Below are 19,019 nucleotides of genomic sequence, written 5' to 3'. Positions count from 1 at the left end.
TTGGATTAAGCAATGTTTTTTTTTTATTAATATAGCATCTTGTATCATGAGCATTATATCCCTTGAGGTTTTGCCTACTGTACCGTCTAAGTCTAATGCAGTTTTTTTGGGCCACAGTACTAAAGACATAGTAGAGAAAGTTAGTGAGACAAGGACATTCTCACTCTTTTTGCAGCATTTAGCACAACTGAAAACCTGGCAGAATGCAAGAAAAGACATGATTTAAAAAAAATGTTCACATAGAAGTAAGCTAATTTAGATTTATTTAAATTTAAGATGGAAGTAAGAATTTTCTCCATAAATGATTACAGACATCAAAACACTTGCCAGTACAGTATATGAACACTGCATGTGGTGTTTTTTTTCTTTTTTTAATAACTTTTTTCAGGTCAAGTGAGATTGCATCTGTACATTGCGGTAAGTGTAAACCACTAGATGCTGATACGCTGTATGTTATCTGCTCAACTACGTTATTGGCATAACCTTCTTTAATATTAATGTCATCCATATTCAGTTTAGTTAAGGGAGTTTTATAAAATGGGAAGATCCAACACAGATAAATAAAACAAATGAGTACTGGTATTTTATATGTTGTAGAATGCGAGTACAGTGTATTTAATACATCTAAAAAAAGTCTGTATCCTGCATCTTGATATTTTTACTTTTTTATAGTCATCCTTACTTTTACAAATTTAATGTAGCTGTTCTGCACAAAGATATTTCTGTAGCTGCCATTAATGTTACTTCACAAAGTCTTAAAAAAAAAAAAAAAAGTGTATTTACAATTTCTACAACCAAACAAGCTTTTTGCATTAAAGGAAATGGGCTTATTCTGTGTTGTCTTAAAATGATAACGTGACTTTGTAGTGTATAGCCAGTAACCCTGCATCACTTTCAAAGGGTTTTCAGACCTCTGTCTTTCTGAATTTCTTGTGTTGCTTGAAAATGCACATATGGTGCTAGCCGCCGCCGCCGCCTTCTTTTTTTTTTTTCCTTCACCTGAGAGCACTTAAAGCAATTAAAGTGTTCCAGTGTGAGGTTGAAAACATTTTTGAATATGCGCCAGCAAAAGTGTAGAGAGGTGCAGGATGACCTAATGGTGTCTTATTCCATTGATTAAATATTCATGAGATTTTAATAATTTCTGTAAATGTAAATATGTCTTATTAAGATTGGCTTAACCTTAAGGTTTTATTTTGTATCAGTGTCTGACACCAAAACCTATGGATGTAGAGAAATAATTCACTTTTTTTTTTGTTTAGTGACTTTCAGAAATATTTCAATTTGCCTACCATGATATAGTCCTAATTTACAAGTTTGACCTGTGTCCACTTGAGCTGTCCTCTGTGTTCTCCAGTTTTTTCCTCATTTCAAACGCATAAATGTTAGCTTAATTTACAAAACTAAATAAACAGATTTTTGAGTGAAGTGGACTGGCACCCCTTCCAGGGTTAGCATCTACCTTGCACCTTATGCTGCTGGGAAGCATTCCAGGGGTCTCATTTATAATACTTTGTGTGGATTCGAGTGTGAAAATATGTACAAAAAAAGTGATTTATAAAACCTGGCATACGCACATTTCTACACAATTTACCTTTTTATAAATTAGTCATCTTGCAAAAAGTGCATACATGAATGCACTTCTAACCTTCGCTTGTTTGTCACCCTGAAACACTCGTGTATGAACCATGCAAATTAATCTCGTACATGTGCAATCATGATGCTAAAGACCTTCATTGCCTGGTAGAGCAGCCACCCACCTGCGCTCCATAACTGAGTGTGCCAAGTGAGTGAGTGAGTGCAGCATTGTGGTGCCTCTCCTCTGCACTCTGGTGGTCAGAAAAGTGTAAGACGTCTGCGTCTGTGCGGGTACCCATTATCACCTGGCACATGTAATGACATGATTGATAGTTCAATGAGTACAGACTACATCAAAAACGGAGGGTTCAACCAATTACCTTATAAACAAGCCAGCCACCACACACTGCACCATCAGTAAGTCATATACCAAAGGTACTTTGCCTTTGGGGTTGACCAAGGCAACCGAGCCATGAAGTTAGTCAGTGTTGTCTTATCAGCCAGTTCCTTAAGTTACAACACGTTGGCTTTGTTAACTAATGAAATCCCAAAAATGTCTGGCAGTGAAAAAAATGCAGAATTAATCTGACCCCAGGGGGCACTGCAAATCTACTTGGTTTAAGTTGTCATTTATTTTGGATTATCACAAAACTGTAGAGAAGAATTTTCTACAAAGTGAAGACCTTTAACGCTCAACTAAACTGACTTGAAATCAGGATGGAAGAGCAAGAATCGGTAACAAACATATAAAGGTGGTTACAAAATCTATATGCAGAAAATGCTGTTGATGAAAGCATTATTAATTGTTAGGCATCACTGAATTACTGATTCTAAGATCAAGGACTAGTAACATGATTATTGAAGTTCTGACTGCATATGCAGGATTTAGAATAGTGCAAGAAGGAGATGCATGCTCTTGTATTTCACTGGTGCCTGATTGCTGAATTTGGCAAGATTATGTAGAAAAAATGAGGAGCAAATACAGTACATCTTGTTGACCACTTAGTATGCTGAAATATTTCTGTGATAAATTACTAGCATAAAATTGTGTTCCAAACTTTTTGGTTAGCTATCGTATTTCTGTAAATAAAAACTTTATAAAGTGTGAAACATTTACTTATAATTCATGTCTTATTAAATAATTGTTATGATGTTAGACTACAGTGATGATATTTTGGTTATCAATAAAAAGGATAAATGATTATTGATTTTTAGCAGTTTAGGCCAGCAGCATTTTTTTAACTATGAAATGTTTTTGCATGATTAGCACAGCACATTCTGAAGCTGTGCAGTGGTGGAGCCAAGTTTTTGCTTAACAGTGCCAGGCTTGCAAATTTGTCTATATCCTTTTTTATTTTTTTTTTTTGCACTAGTACTCTCCAGGGGTGGGCTTTTTCCCCAAAATGGAAGGAGCACATACTGGACACTGCTTCTTTTCTTTGTTTTTTCAAATGTACTACCTTCAGCAAGAATCGGCAGCCAACTCCATGGTGGTGTGTGTAGTGCAAAAAACAAAATTTGGTTTTAAAAGTCACAATCTTGGTATATATTACATAGCCTAGCATAATGGTACAATGATAAGTCTGTCTGTTTCAGTCACATCATGCATTTATGAACCTCGTTGTCACAAGTTTCACCTTGCCTCCCTCATTCTTGGTACATTGTTGCCTTTTTTTCATCAAACATTCTAGTCCTGACATCTTTTTTTTTTTTTTTTGTCTGTCTTGTTGCCTTTCTTCATTGAACATTCCAGACCTGTTCAAAATATACTTGGGCAAGGGCATGGATACCGGATGGACAGACGGACCTTTTATCACTTTATATATTAAGCCTTTTTATTCACAAAGGGACACCAGTACCCATAATCTCCATTATAAAATGCTACAGCAAGCTTTATTTTTTTTTTAGTTTAGAACACAACTTCATGTGGCAAATAGATATATACAATGATTGTGAAGAAATAAGTTTGACTTGAAAAATACCAAGAGTGTCCTTTAAGCATCAACAAAAGTTTCCTAGATTTTTTTTGTTTGATGTAGCACTGTGGCTCAGTGGTAATTGCTGCTGCCACACATTAAGGAGAGCAGAGTTCATGTCCTGTGTCCTCCCTGCATGAAGTTTGCATGTTCTCCCTGTGTCTGCACTGGTTTCCTCCTACAATCCAAAGACCTGCAGTTTATCTGAATTGGCAACACTAAATTAACCTATATGTTTGTGTGTTGACCCTACCTCTTTTTGCCCTGTGCTTGCTGGGAAAGGTTTCAGCCTTTCACAACACTTCTCAAGATTCAGCAGACTTAGAAAATGGTATAGTATGGTTTTGTTTGATCCCATTTGCTAAATGGCAGCAAAGACTGTAAGATGAACAAGAGTATTGCATATTTTAAGTATGTATCATTACAGCAAGGCATCAAATACTGGCTGTTACTATTTAAAAGAAGTGTGGCATATTGTCTGGCTCGGATTCAGCACTACTAAATAAGTATTTTGTGCTGCGAGAAGAAATTGAAGGAAACAACACTGGGAGTGCTGTTAGATTATATCCCAAGTGTAACTAAATTAGACTGGAATCATTTTACACCAGTTTTGTTTTCTTTTCAGTGATTTCCACATCACTGTTGTTTTCATACTGAGTGAGCTCATTATTGTAGATCTTGCAAAGATTGAATTTCTTATCAGAAGTAAAGTTGAAATGACTCAACACTACTTTGGTCTTTGACACTAAATAAAATTAACTTTTTGAATGGAAATGTATATTTAAAGGAATAGAGACCACCATGAAGAATATTTGAATCATATGATATTTAGTGGTTAGTGGTTACTAACTAATGTTCTATACACCAAAAAAACAAACAAAAAAAAGACTGCCTGAATTTAAGCTTAACTAAAAGTCCCAGATCTTTACGCATTACGTTTACATAAACTCCTGCAGCTTTTTACTAAATTCCAACAACACATCTGTTACATTAACTTCCTCATCTTATTAAAATATGTGAACGTAGCATGGATGGCAAAGAGAGCATTTTCATTTACTTTTACTTCTCCATTAGTAGAGTCTGTTTCAACTTAATTAAGATGGTGAAAAGAAGACTGTTTCCCATAAGATCTGACTGAAGGTAGAAAAATGCATTATTCAGGTCCGCTATAGAAACCCAAAACTGAAAGTCAATGTCTTCAATAATGTTCCACTGCCTTGTAGGCACAGACAAACAGATTCAGTGAACACCAGAGCATAGGGAAGGCTCATTATTTGTGTCTTCATTAAAATATCAACTGCTTATAACCTTGTGTTTGAAGTGCAAATAAAGTTTGATCTCTGGCTGGACACTTGATGAATCACTAAAAACATTTCCTCCTGACACTCTTCAATCTCATTGTTTTTCAGGTTCTACCAGTCTGAGCAGTGGATATGTCCTTTTGACTAATAGGGTGGAGTGTGAACATGGAATTGGATCAGTTGTCATTTTTAATTGCCACGTTTTGAGTGAGATATGAGCTAATTTATGTGTGTTGAACAAGTGAAGGAAAAGGTAGACATCAGGTGTCCCTTAATAACCAATCATGATTCAATACATATTTGAAAAATTGTACCTACTTGTATTTTTTTTATTTAAGTGTAACTATGTCAGAAAATAAGTACTACCTGAACCTTAATGTGGTGAATCAGGGGTCAGTGGCGGTGCACAGCTTTTAATAGGGGTGCAGTTCAGAGCCCATGAGTGTAAGTGTGCAGGAAAAAAGCTATCAAATACAGAGAACTTAATGAGGGAATTCTCTAAATGCATGTTATGTGCGTAAATGTAGTTCATGCGGCCATCCCTCATTGAGTCTTTGTGGATTGTTTGGTGCACCTGCACTTGCAGGGTTTAAAAAGTTTTGAGTAAAAACCAAAAGGGGAAGTGTGAAAGAGAAAGGAAAGAAAGTAAGACACAGAGAGGGTAGAGGTAAAACCATGATGGAGACGAAAAGAGAGAGAATGCCAGGATTGGGTGTCAGCCAGTGTGGAGGAAAGGAGGCATGATGGTCAAGATGACCTTTGTGGAGGAAGAGGAACAGCACTTTAATTGTGGAGTTGCTCCTGTTCAGTTATGCTAGGAGCAGTAGCAGCTAATTGCTCTGGTGGTCGTCCTACATGTCATGAAAGATGATGGTTGGATGAAGAAGCAGCTTCACTAGGTCCCTACATATGCTGAAGATTGTTGGTGAGGACAAGTGCCAAAGATGGTTGACCATGTTTACTGGCTGTGCTGAGTAGGCCAGTATGGTGAGCAGGGAAGATTGGACTGATGGAGAGGCATATTGGGGCTGAAAAAGCAAGATGGAAAGATTAGCGGATTCTGAGTTTGCTTTTAATCCTGATCTTTTAATTTGTTTGTTGAAATTATTTGATATGGTTTTAACTTCCAGAAATGCATAGTTTTTATTGATTATTTATTTATTAGAATAATTGCACTGCACTTTTTGGACTCTTGATTGTGAATATAAGCTCTGTGCGCTTTTGCACTGACCTCTTTAGCGTCCTTATTGGCCTAGTCCGTCTCGGTTCAGGACTATTGATGTCCCAGGAGACAGGAGATGACAACGTTGCGGGCACCCAGGGCATCATAAGTATCATAACTGGAATGTTTAGTTACTGGTGTCATTTCCATCTTTCAAAATATGCTCTTATACAAGAGGGCATTTGAATTACATTTTTGTGTGTAAATTCTAAGCATGTGTCACTGCAAAACCAGTTTGGGAATTGCCTGCTTGATAGCTTATTATGCAGCTTAGTACTTTATAATTTAACAGGTCCCTCTAGTATGCCAGAGTTGTTGTTTTTTTTTTTTTTTTGCTTTATTATCCTCATTATGATTTACTATTTTTTACTTTGAAATGCACCTTGTGATTCAGGCTGCTGTGAAAATTGATCTGAAATAAAGATTGACATAATCTGCTTTGTATAGGTGAATATGGGTGTGTCTGAGACTTAGTAACACCCTAAGAAGGATTAGTTCCTGCTTTGAGTCTTATGCTGCTGAATTAGATCCCAGCCTCTATGTTCCTGAATTTGATTAAGTAGGTGGTATGATGGATGGATGGATTGGTTCACAAAAAATTTACTTCTGAGATAGTCAAGTAATAAAATCTAATGTCATAGACTTTCAGGCTAGTGCATTGACATAGCATTTAAGTATGTAATTCTTTGTATAATCTCTTAAATTTTTTCTTAAGCGTTTGCTCCTTCAGCCATTTCTAATTTTGGATTGAGCCTTGTATCCTGTATTTGAGAGATTCATGTAATGTTATTTCCACCTTTTGTGTTCTAAAAACCACACTATAGCTTTAATAACTGTATAGCCACAAAAGAAGTAACAGAGCAACTTAATACTAAATCCAGTAGACCCATCATTTCTGTAAGAAATATTTAATGTTGCTAGTTAAATGAGAATTATTAAATTTGTGAATAATACCCGAGCACTTGTCTAACTATCCAAACCCATTAAGGCTAGCAATCCTTTTAATGTGTGTCTAAATAAAACTATTTGACTGGTTTCCTGAAAATGTATTTCTTTAGTACAATGATTAGTGTTCCTCAGTTCAGTAGCTCACAGGATACTGCTGTTATTAACCATACAAACAGTAAATTCTGTTTTTAAGGTAAATTTTTACAAAATAACTCTCTAATTGAGAGTTGCAAATTATGTGAAAATGTGTAAACTGTAATGCTTTAATCTGGACTCCATTCAGATGAAGAGTCCTTCTACTTAGTGACTCTTGTATATTTATTTTGGGTTTGCAATTCAGACCTGGCCACCACATCTGAACTGTTTTTAACTCTGCAAAAATTGTGTTATTGTAATTTTTTAGTTTAAGTTGTAAATAATCTGCAAATGAAAATGGATGGTATTTAATGGTCTGCAGTATCTTTAAATTAAGCAAGGGTTTGTCTTATAAGTACTCATGTCTTTGCATCCTCCTTCTTGAATTATTTAAGGAGATACTGCAAATGTAGAAAATGGATGAAATCGTGCTCAGGATAAGGGTGAAGTTAAACCAAACAGAGACATCACTTTAGGCTGGATGAAACTAAACCCAGTAGAGCTGCAATGTTTAGTTGATGTAATCGGCAACGTCGACTACAAAAAATCGTTGACGCTGATTTTTTTATTGTCGACGCGTCATAAACAGAACCTTCAATAGAGGCTCCAGTCACAAAGAACCACATTGGTTTTTGTAACTGCAATGGACTACATGAACGTCTGGGGGCAGTATCATTTGTTATTGTTTGCCAAGATTGCACACAGTCCTACCAACGAAGAAGAACGTCTGAGGAGAAGAATGTAGATGAAAATAAACGTCGATGCAATGGCGAGTCGGATAGAGGAGGGGGAAGGAGATGGGGAAAAAATTGAGACAGAAACTTTCTAAAGAGTGGGAGCACTTCACCGAAAAAGAAAAAAAAGTTGAATGCAGATTATGCAAAGCAGAGCTTTCTTTTTACGGCTGCATGAGCATCTGAAACGCATGCATCCTGGAGCTGTGATGCTGCCGTCTCTTGAGAGTTGTTTTAGCGAGTAAAGTTAGTGTCGTGTTAACGTTGATGTTTGTACTATAATGTGTATATCAAGGTTTCGACAATGATAGTTAACCCTTAAACCGACACTTACTTGGGGGTTAATGCACCCCTGGACGCCAAATACTTTTTAGCTGCACTTTTTAACATCACAATTCACAAAGAAAATGCGAAATTTTAATCCATCCATCCTCTTCCGCTTATCCGAGGTCGGGTCGCGGGGGCAGCAGCTTGAGCAGAGATGCCCAGATTTCCCTCTTCCCGGCCACTTCTTCTAGCTCTTCCGGGAGAATCCCGAGGCGTTCCCAGGCCAGCCGGGAGATATAGTCCCTCCAGCGTGTCCTGGGTCTTCCCCGGGGCCTCCTCCCGGTTGGACGTGCCCGGAACACCTCACCAGGGAGGCGTCCAGGAGGCATCCTGATCAGATGCCCGAACTACCTCATCTGACTCCTCTCGATGCGGAGGAGCAGCGGCTCTACTCTGAGCCCCTCCCGGATGACTGAGCTTCTCACCCTATCTTTAAGGGAGAGCCCAGACACCCTGCGGAGGAAACTCATTTCAGCTGCTCGTATTCGCGATCTTGTTCTTTCGGTCACTACCCATAGCTCATGACCATAGGTGAGGGTAGGAACATAGATCGACTGGTAAATTGAGAGCTTTGCCTTACGGCTCAGCTCCTTTTTCACCATGACAGACCGATGCAGAGCCGCACCGATCCGCATGTCGATCTCACACTCCATTCTTCCCTCACTTGTGAACAAGACCCCGAGATACTTGAACTCCTCCGCTTGGGGCAGGATCTCGCTACCAACCCTGAGAGGGCACTCCACCCTTTTCCGGCTGAGGACCAGGTCTCGGATTTGGAGGTGCTGATTCCCATCCCAGCCGCTTCACACTCAGCTGCGAACCCATCCAGAGAGAGCTGAAGATCACGGCCTGATGAAGCAATCAGGACAACATCATCTGCAAAAAGCAGTGACCCAATCCTGAGTCCACCAAACCGGACCCCCTCAACACCCTGGCTGCGCCTAGAAATTCTGTCCATAAAAGTTATGAACAGAATCTGTGACAAAGCGCAGCCCTGGCGGAGTCCAACTCTCACTGGAAACGGGTTCGACTTACTGCCGGCAATGCGGACCAAGCTCTGACACCGATCGTACAGGGACCGAACAGGTCTTATCAGGGGGTCCGGTACCCCATACTCTGAGTACCCCCCACAGGATTCCCCGAGGGACATGGTCGAACGCCTTTTCCAAGTCCACAAAACACATGTAGACTGGTTGGACGAACTCCCATGCACCCTCCAAGACCCTGCTAAGGGTGTAGAGCTGGTCCACTGTTCCACGACCAGGACGAAAACCACACTGTTCCTCCTGAATCCGAGGTTCGACTATCCGACGGACCCTCCTCTCCAGAACCCCCGAATAGACTTTTCCAGGGAGGCTGAGGAGTGTGATTCCTCTGTAGTTGGAACACACCCTCCGGTCCCCCTTCTTAAAGGTCTGCCAATCCAGAGGCACTGTCCCTTAAAATGAAATTTTAATAGAACACATTTTTTTTTCACGCAAAGATCCTCAATATTACTGCAACAACGATCATTTTACACACTGCAAACAAACTGTAAAAACCATACAAAAAAAAAACTACTGCAATAATCTATTATGTTCAAGGTGCAACTGAAGCCATTGATGAAATTCAGTAAATCACCGAGCCAACTGCGCTTGAACTGGCTGCACGCAAGCACACAGAGGTAAATGCTGATGATTGCAGGCTCGTCTAGTGCAGCGCCTCAATCCCAGGGACAGTGGTGCTGCAGTTCTGCCGGCAGTGGTCGTGAGCTGGCTGCTCAACGAATATACGGCACTGACTGATCAGCTACGGCGTGCTAGCACATTGCTCTGCGAAGCAAATATAGCGGTTGCGGTGGTTCAATGAATGTACGTTGCCGAATATACTCACCCCCTGCGTGCTGGCAAATTACACTGAGACACAACGATAGCCGGTTGCAGCATTCAATGAATATACATTGCCAAATATACTTGGCTCCGGTGTGCTGGCAAATTGCCTGGTAAACGGTGGTTTAAGGGTTAAGTGAATATAATTTCAGTTATGTTTGCCAACGTGTTTGGAACTATAGTAAATGAGTAAATAGGAGTAGCTGAGCTATCCTTGGTTTTTTTTTTTTTTTTTTCTTCTTTTTTTTGTATAATATTTGAGTTCATATGAATAGTAAACCATCTCTAACTAACGTTAGGTAACTTGTGTTTTGGAGTATATCAGTAATTAGCTTGTTACATATTTTAGTCCGTTTATTTTGGCATAATATAGTACATGATGTAATAAACTACAACACTTTTCCTTCAGAGTGTTATGATTAAAATGTCTTTCTGTGTCTGCAAAATCATTCTTGTGTATTCCTGCTACTTCTACTCCCTTTGAGCGGCTGTGAACATTGTCTCAAAGAAGAGAGCCAGCCTCACACCAGACCATGTCGACATGCTCACGTTCCTGCACTGCAATCGGGAATATATGAACTGAATCTTTTATAAACTGTACATTGTTTTATTTTATTTGAATTGAAGCTTTATTTAAACTTTTGGACTTTAAGACACACCAGTGGCCATTTTTGGTTAAGTTAAATGCACTTTTTTGTTTAAAGACTATGTGCACTTTAGTTTGTATTGTTTAATGTATTTCTTTTTTATTGTGATGGTCACACTAATATAAAACATCTGATTATTTTCAAATTCATATGTTTCACTGGTTGCTATTTTAATTTGATTATTATTAATTTTACTCGTGTTAATGCAGAGACATAGCCCTAAAACCCAGCAGAAATGAATCTAGAAAAGAATACTTAAGTCTCAGTTTACCCCTGTGTCTGTAACAATACAGTGCTATGATTTTTTAGTTCCCTAGTGGGACACTTGTGTTCTTTCACAATTTAAAGAGATTTGCAGATGGTTACTGTGCTCTCTCTGTCATGGCAGATGGTTTACTAGTACCCCCTTTCTTTGCTGGTGATGGCACCTTGTTCAATGTAGTTAAAAAAAAAAAAAATAAAATAAAGTACACATGGCGTAACAGTAAAATGCATTTTGGGGACTTAACTGCTGTGAAAGTTGAAGCAGTTTATTTATTTATATTTCATCAAAAAGTTATCACATATTGTTTATTAAATATTTTGGTAACAGTGAGCCTTATTCAAAAATAACATTGGTAATAATAATTTGGAGCCCACATAGTCTTGTGGTACTTAAGTTTGTTTCTTTTGTGTTATGAACACAATTTCATCTTAGTTAGTTAAATTAAGGGGTTTAGCATTGGTAATGATTGCACAAAACAAAAGAAAATGAAACTTAACTGATCAATATAAAGAAATAGGAAAGAGGAAGCCACACAACAGAAAAGACAGAATTAGACCTGAAAGCTGGGTCCCTACCCACACTAGTCAGATGTGACTAGTAGGGTAAGATGGAAATAAGAGGAGGGTGGTGTTGTTGCTGCATGTTTCAGTGAGTGAACAGGGTGGTTCTTTTAAGTAATAAAAATAGATGCAAATGACTTTTGTTGGTTATTATTTAGACACAGTCAAAATGAACACTGAAAAATGCAGTATGTTTGGTTAAATCAACTTTTTTTAACAAAGGGGTTAAATCGGGACTAATTTAAGCATTTTTTTAAATGGTAGGTATTTTCTGCTAGTAAGTATTTTTCTTTTTTTTTCTCATGCATTTTAAAAATGTGGCTTCTATTCAGGATGGTTTATTATATTATTATTTTTATTATTATTATCATTATTATTGCGTTATTATACCACCAGCATAATATCACTTTCTTTATTTGGTAATAAATCCTTATCTATATCCTTGTCAAAATATGGTATTGGTGTTTATTCCTTTAGTCATTTTTGTCTTTTGATGAGCATTTAAATTCAAAGTAACATTTATCAATACCATTATAAATTTAAGTAAATAGCATACAAAAGACATTCTGACCATGAATACTTTTCAAAGTATTTCAAAGGCAGTCAAGACTATGCATTTCACTGCAATTGCTCCACTGTGAGAACTGCTTAATTTAAGAAAGTAAGCTGTTAAAGCATCAACGTTTACCTGGAAAATGTTCATTTTAAAATTTAAAAATTTAGGCCCAACAATAATAGTTTTTGTAATTCCAAATTGAATTTCTCTTGTACATGTACGTTTGTTGCGGATAACAACAAAAAGTGTTGCAGTGCTCTACACATATTTTTTATTTTGTTTTTTAAAGAAAAAACTAGTAAGAGGATGTTAACAGAAACTAGCTTTGGACTACCACAGTGCCAACCTGTTAACTACCAAAACGCATGACAGCAGTGGGCAATTCTGTGTCTAACTGTGCTCATTAATAAGAATATTTAACAGGTGAGAGAAAGTTGCAGCAAGCTATTGTGCAGAAATGTGTCAAAAATAACACTGGACAAAGAGGCACAACCTTGCATGCTGGGTTTTTGCTGCGCGTAGCATTCAGTATTTTTTCTAACTACTGCATCAAAAGTGGTGAATTTCAAGGAGAGGCTGGTTATGTGGGAGCCAGAATGACAAATGAAGGGCTGAATATAATGTTAACCGCTCTTATCAAAGACCAAGATAAACATGAAAAAGTGTATCATGTAGATCCCCCACTCATGAGAATACTGCACTTGCCCTTCCTTCACCGCTTTTGAACACTCCAGCTTCAGTTTCTTTTTTTCCTCTTAACGTCTGGAATTACAGGTACAACTCTTCCACCAGCAGAGGCTCACTTCCTCAGCTGTGACATAGTTAGGCATGCAATGTTAACCAAAAACTGTCACTTACTGATTAGGAGAATCTCAATGCACTGATTGAAGGAGCTGCAACATGTAGGAATGTGTTTTGGTTGCTGACTCTGTAGGCTTCACACAGTAAGTGTAAATGAGCTCTTAGAGTGAGCAAATCTGTAAAACTACACACTCATGTTTGAATATCTGTGCTAGCTCTTAATTGGAAACCAAAATACCGGGTGACCATGTAGTATGTGCAGCCTGAGCAGATGATGCTTTTCTTCTGGATTGTGGAAGCTGGCTGTTTAAAAAGTAGTTGCACTATATAAACTATTCATTATGAGGTTTGGCAACATTGGATATGGAAACCTTTTGCCCATTCACCTGAGAATCTCTTGACATTTTGCCTCATCTAATATGGATAAAGCATTGTATGTCCTATTTTAAAATGGTATGAGTGTTAAACACGAAAATGAATCTGTATTACCTTTTATAAGGTCTACCTGTAAATCAATCTGTGTAAGAACATTTGCAAATTGGGCATGTGGTCAATCTGGGATAGCTAACTTCTCCCATAATATTTAATATTTCACTGAGAGAATATGTGGTAACCATTTAGTGTCATTTTGAAACATCTTTGTGCCTAAGAAAACAAAATGGGCTGTGCGAATTACTACAGACTGGCCATACTTGCTTCATCACAATGGTGTTTTGAGAGACCACATTGGAACGCATTAAACAGAAAATACCATGAAACCTGGGCCACCTCCACTTTGCATGTCATCAAAAAATTTCCACAGAGAATGCCATATCCTTTGCAAGTCATACCATTCAGTCACATCTAGATAATAAACACTGCTATGCTAGAGTCCTGTTCATAGGGTACAGCTCAGCATTTAACACAACTTTACCATGACAATTGATCACTAATGGACTAAATATATAGTTGTACTATCTGTATGCTTTTCTGTACATGTGCCATTTTACTGGTATTGTATCACTTTCATCATTTTGAGGGGGCATGCAAGTAGAAATTTCTTTGTACAATGTATCCATAACACAGAAAACATGGCTTATTTGAGAAGGACAGTTAATAAGGATCACCAGAAGTAAGGTGAAAATTGACACAGGTGCTTGTAGTTTTTTCATCTGTAATAAATATTTTCTCATACAGCAAGCTGTTCTACTTCCCAGTAACGATTCTTTAGTTTTATAATTAGAAATGAGCAAGTTATGTTAATCAATTAGCTGCATGTTTTTTAACAAATCTAATATATAAAATTCACAAGAGAACTACTTAGTGGATTTAGATCGGGGTTTTTTTCTGTAATTTGCTTGAACATTCTGGTTGATTTTTGCAACTTCTCTCATTGTGATAAGTATCATAGTTCGCTTGTGGTGCCGATTTATTTGCATAAATCCAAGAGAGATGCAGCAGGCCGAGGTGAGGGGTGCGGGGCCATCCTCAATCACGTGCCATCCTTGGGGCGTATCTTACATCCGCTTAGCTAGCGAACGAGAGAACTACTTAATGGATTTAGATCTGGCTTTTTTCTAGATTTTGCTTGAACATTCCAGTTGATTTTGCAACTTCTCTCATCGCGCTAAGAATCATAGTTCACTTGCAGGAGCGATATATTTGCGCTTATCCAAGACACATACTGCAGGCCGAGGGGAGAGGGAAGTGTGACCTCAGGAGTAGGGAGCCAGGCAGGGCCCTCCTCTCTGCCCTGTTTCACTTCTATGCGGGTGGAGCTGCGGGGGACGGATAGTTTTTTTATAACTGAATCTAGTCCAGATGATTGTCCACGTTCTTTTAAGGAATATTGAATGTCCTACAATTCTTTTTCTGCAATTTGGGGATAGAAATACCATTTATGTGAATATCTGAAAAGAGTTGGCTGATTAAATATTTTGGAACAATGCCTTTTTTATATATTTTAAAATATGACATGGTTGATGCAGTATGACATGGTTGTGCAGTATGTAGTACAGCTAGCTTGTAGCTTCTGGGACGTGTTCATACCTTGTGTAGATTTTCACAATTTTTCAGTTGTATTATAGTTATTCTCTGGCCAGTTTTCTGCAACATCACAGAATTATGTATTTCATTATGACTGTAAACTCGGAAGTGGCAGATTATGTATTGCTTGTCGGTAGGTTGTTAAATTTGACTGATGTGCTCGATGATCACATTAGAGGTTTGAATTCAATTATTTGAATAGAGCTCTGTTTTTTCACATTTTAGTTTTTATTTTATTTTGGATTGGAGAAAAATAATAGCAGGAAACAAACTGCATGCATGTAAAGAGCATTGCAGTTGAGACAGGTCTTCTATCCTGTCAGTTACCCTAAATCAGGACAGTAAAAATTGCATCCGTCTGGCTTAAAATGAGTTTATACATCACAATAAGTAGTATTGACTACAATTTTTTTAAGTTTTCAAAAGGTTTGTTTAGATTATTCGTAAAAACTGTCAATCTGATTTCTCTAGTTCATGCTCTGTGCAATTTATAAAACGTTTTTCATTATGACATTCTAGCTAATTTTTTGTATTAAGTACTTGCAAATACATTTGATGATATAAAGCAAAGGTGGGATTATCTTATTCCAGCTGGTTAAGGTTTAATATTTTTGCTTGCAGGGAAAATGAGTGGAAGATAAGAACAACAACGTGTCTCCAAGAGGCCAGCAATTTTTCTCTGACAAATGCAGTTTACATAAGCAAGTACTTTCTTCAAAAATGTTCTTCAGACATGCAATCTTAGGAGCCTTTTTGCTGTGATTCCAAGAAAGTCCCTTATACAGGAGCTTCTCAAGAATAACCTTAAAATGGAGGATTATACAACCAGGACTTATGGGACCAACGTGATGGACAACAGACCATTATTTGGAGAAACATCTGCTAGGGTTTGCATTATTAGTTTGACTTTTTAATATCATTCATGATTACAGTTTAAATGCATATATAATACATGACACTGTGCAAAAAAATTACTTATAGTGTATTTGTTCTCTAAACTTTTGTTGATGATTAACATTACTTGAGCACTGTGATTGTGTCAAAGAAGGCAGCATTGTAGAAGGGACATCATTATACCAGAATACTTTGTTTCAAGCCATGTAATCAAGTAAGCATGACAAAAGAAATGTCTGCCTTCTGCTTGTTATGTGTAAGAAGTTTTTTTATTAAAGTAAACACCTGATTTGAAAGTCTTTATATACATAGGTTTTAAAACTTTTTGTTTGTTTAAGTTCAGCAATTGCCAGTTGCAGAAAAAGCTTTTTACAGATTCTAATAAATGAAAAGAGCAATGCATTGCATTGATAAAGTTCCACAATTTCCATCTTTTTGAGTGTAACCTGGTAGGTATACATTATGCAAAATATCACAGAGAGTGCACGTTTAATTTCTGAATGTTTTAATAATGCCTTTCTATGGATTATTGCATATGTTTGATCATTTGTTTTTTTCCAGATTCATTTGTATTACCAGTACTGTCAGTTAGTTTGGGCACCTTTTCTAGAAAGGAGTGAGCATGCATTATATTGCGTACTTTCAGTTTGTTTGCATGTTTTGTTGGGCACTGCTTAAACAACTATTAATATATATTATAATACAATGTGGGCAGCATCACGTCAGCTCATCCTATCTTGATTGGGGACAGGTTGTTGTCTCACATCCAGGCAGCACTCTTGTGGTTAATATCACTACTGAATTTCAATTGTTTGTCAAAATTTTTCCCAGTTTAAAACTGAAAACAGCAGTACTGCATTTGGCTTTTGCAAAGAAATGCAGGAGTCCAAAATGTATGAGTGGACTTGGGGCCATGCTTTGTTTCATGTCTACATAATCTCTCAACACCAGATCCTCTCAGTATTCCAATGGACTGATTGGTGTTACAAAACAAACATTGTGCTATTAGTCCTTTATAAAATATTGCAGAAAAGTATATTTTACCTAAATTAAAAATTGCTTGTATAGCTATGTCAAGCATTTGAGTATGATCTGCAAATCCAGCAGCCTTTTTTTCAGGTATTCTATTTTCCAGCAAAATTGAAGTAAACACGATTGTTGTGTTTTTAGGCTATCTTTGGGGACATTGTTTCTGTAAAACATTATATGTTACTCTGTTCCAGTATTAGCATGACTTCATCCACAGCCCAGAATCAGTTGCAAGATTAACCATGTCAACCCCACATCCCACTTGAAATGTCAACTGAGTTTGCTTTAACAGATTTCTAAATATGACTAGGAATCTTTTTGGTTTCATTGTAGATTCTCCTACCCATAACCAGTGTAATATAGTTTGGGTCTTGGATGTGGTGGACCCAACAATTGAACATAAGAAAGAAACCAACCCTTTTGGAAGGGGCAGGGCTCAAGTATTCACTTGCACATGGTCAATTTAGAATTTTCAAACAACGTAAATATATACAGTACAGTATATCCTTGGGATATGGGAGTGTAAGGCAGGAAATAACCTCTGGGGAAGCCTATTATGGACAATGGTTATTGTCTTGCTAAAACTTCTATTGTATTAACAGCATAGCTTCATTTTCATTTGAATTGATTAAATTACTATAGTTAAACACAGTGCTGGACATACTGGAACTCTGCTCAAAAGTATATGAAAGAATCTTCTCCTACAGTTTTAATTTCAAATTTAAATTCTTGTCTCTTGTCTACAGATGGCGGTAGAAGTGACCTTTGAATTGAATGGTCAAATAAAGAACCCTTCAATGGATGTGATTTTGTCTTTTCCCCTAAAATAGCTCTGTAGAAGTTTAAAAAAAAAAAAAAAAAAAAAAATTAATATGGCTTGATTATAAACTACTGATATTTAAATATAAATTTAGAATGTAAAGGGATCCAAACAAAAAACAGATGCAGAACGTATTTTAATTTTTTACCTTGTATCAGCCTTTTATTTATGACTACTTCAGCATATTATAACCTGGAGTATATGTTTTTTGATTTATGTTGTCTAATTATATTCTTATTTTCGAATTACAATCTTGGTTTTGTGTTGCCAATTAATGATTTTTATGTTCTTGCCTTGCAGGATCGGATCATCAACTTAATAGTTGGTGGGTTAACATTATTGCTAGTACTTGTAAGTATTTATGAATTTATTCTCCAGTTTAGCAGTTTTGAATAACATGACGTTCAAATAAGGAATCGGGGTTTTCAGTCTATTCCATATGTATTTTATTTATTTTTATTTTTCTGAATAATTGGTTAAGGAATAATTTGTGCATCAGGTTTCATATTCCAGAGCACTTTTTTTTTCCTTTCCAAAACTGCTTTGCTCCAACATTTATCTCTGTGTGATTTCCTTTTTTTACAGGTAACAATTATTTGTGCTTTTGTCTTCCCCAATTTACCTCCAAAACCTGTGAATATTTTCTTCGCTCTTTGTATCATCATGACTTGTATTTCCGCAGTTATACTTGTAAGTATATTAACTTGTTCTTATACCCATTTCCATTACTTAGTCTGTTGCTTTCTTTTGCAGTGTAAAGTATTTTTAAAGACTTTGTTCTACCATAAAATACTTACAGGTACACTTTGTATTACAAAAATGTTATCAGATTGTACAGTATTTGATTTAAAACAATTATCATGATTGGGGAAAAAAGCATTAAAATTGAATAATTTTTTTCCCCCAAACATTTCAGCCTATATCCCTGTATAACCTGTGCTTGCTTATTTGACTTACACTATCCACACATTGGTGTACCCCTTAGGATTTATTTTTCTGTGAATGAACATAAATGCTGTTTTCTGATATTGTCACTGTATGGAGTATAGAATTAGTTTTCTTTATACTTAGTGTTTTAAAATTGTATTTATCAATATCTAATTAGGGCACTTGTATATAACAATAGAAGTTACCTGCTATTAGACCTGTAAACATACAGGTAATAGCTATTTATTATCCATCATGTCTATGTCACAGTTTAACATAATAATAGTGTGATCTCACCACAATAATCTTTTCAAGTATCACAGTATCTACAGTCGAGTTTCATTTAACAAAGCTAAAAATACGTCTATAGAAGGCAAATTAAAATGCAGTACAGGAAAGTTTTTGG

General features: G+C 36.8%; 1 protein-coding gene across 3 annotated transcripts in view; it reads left to right on the top strand.

The window, feature by feature from the left end:
• Nucleotides 1-19,019, top strand: part of LOC114661833 (transmembrane protein 243-like) — a 32,714-nt gene that overhangs the window by 4,719 nt on the left and 8,976 nt on the right. The window contains exons 1-4 of one of the 3 annotated variants that reach the window (XM_051922527.1): nt 11,716-11,821; nt 15,565-15,830; nt 17,987-18,037; nt 18,272-18,376. In XM_051922527.1, the coding sequence (XP_051778487.1) occupies nt 15,753-15,830; nt 17,987-18,037; nt 18,272-18,376 (234 nt within the window). In that variant the 5' untranslated portion in view covers nt 11,716-11,821; nt 15,565-15,752. Of the gene's footprint in view, nt 1-11,715; nt 11,822-12,897; nt 13,062-15,564; nt 15,831-17,986; nt 18,038-18,271; nt 18,377-19,019 lie in introns of those variants that run through there. The other 2 variants (XM_051922534.1, XM_028815047.2) reach the window with 2 other exon arrangements.

Source organism: Erpetoichthys calabaricus, chromosome 1 (genome assembly GCF_900747795.2).
Source record: "Erpetoichthys calabaricus chromosome 1, fErpCal1.3, whole genome shotgun sequence".
Lineage (NCBI taxonomy): Eukaryota > Metazoa > Chordata > Cladistia > Polypteriformes > Polypteridae > Erpetoichthys > Erpetoichthys calabaricus.
The sequence above is the reverse complement of the archived record's forward strand: the minus strand, read 5'-3'. Positions and strand labels throughout refer to the sequence as shown.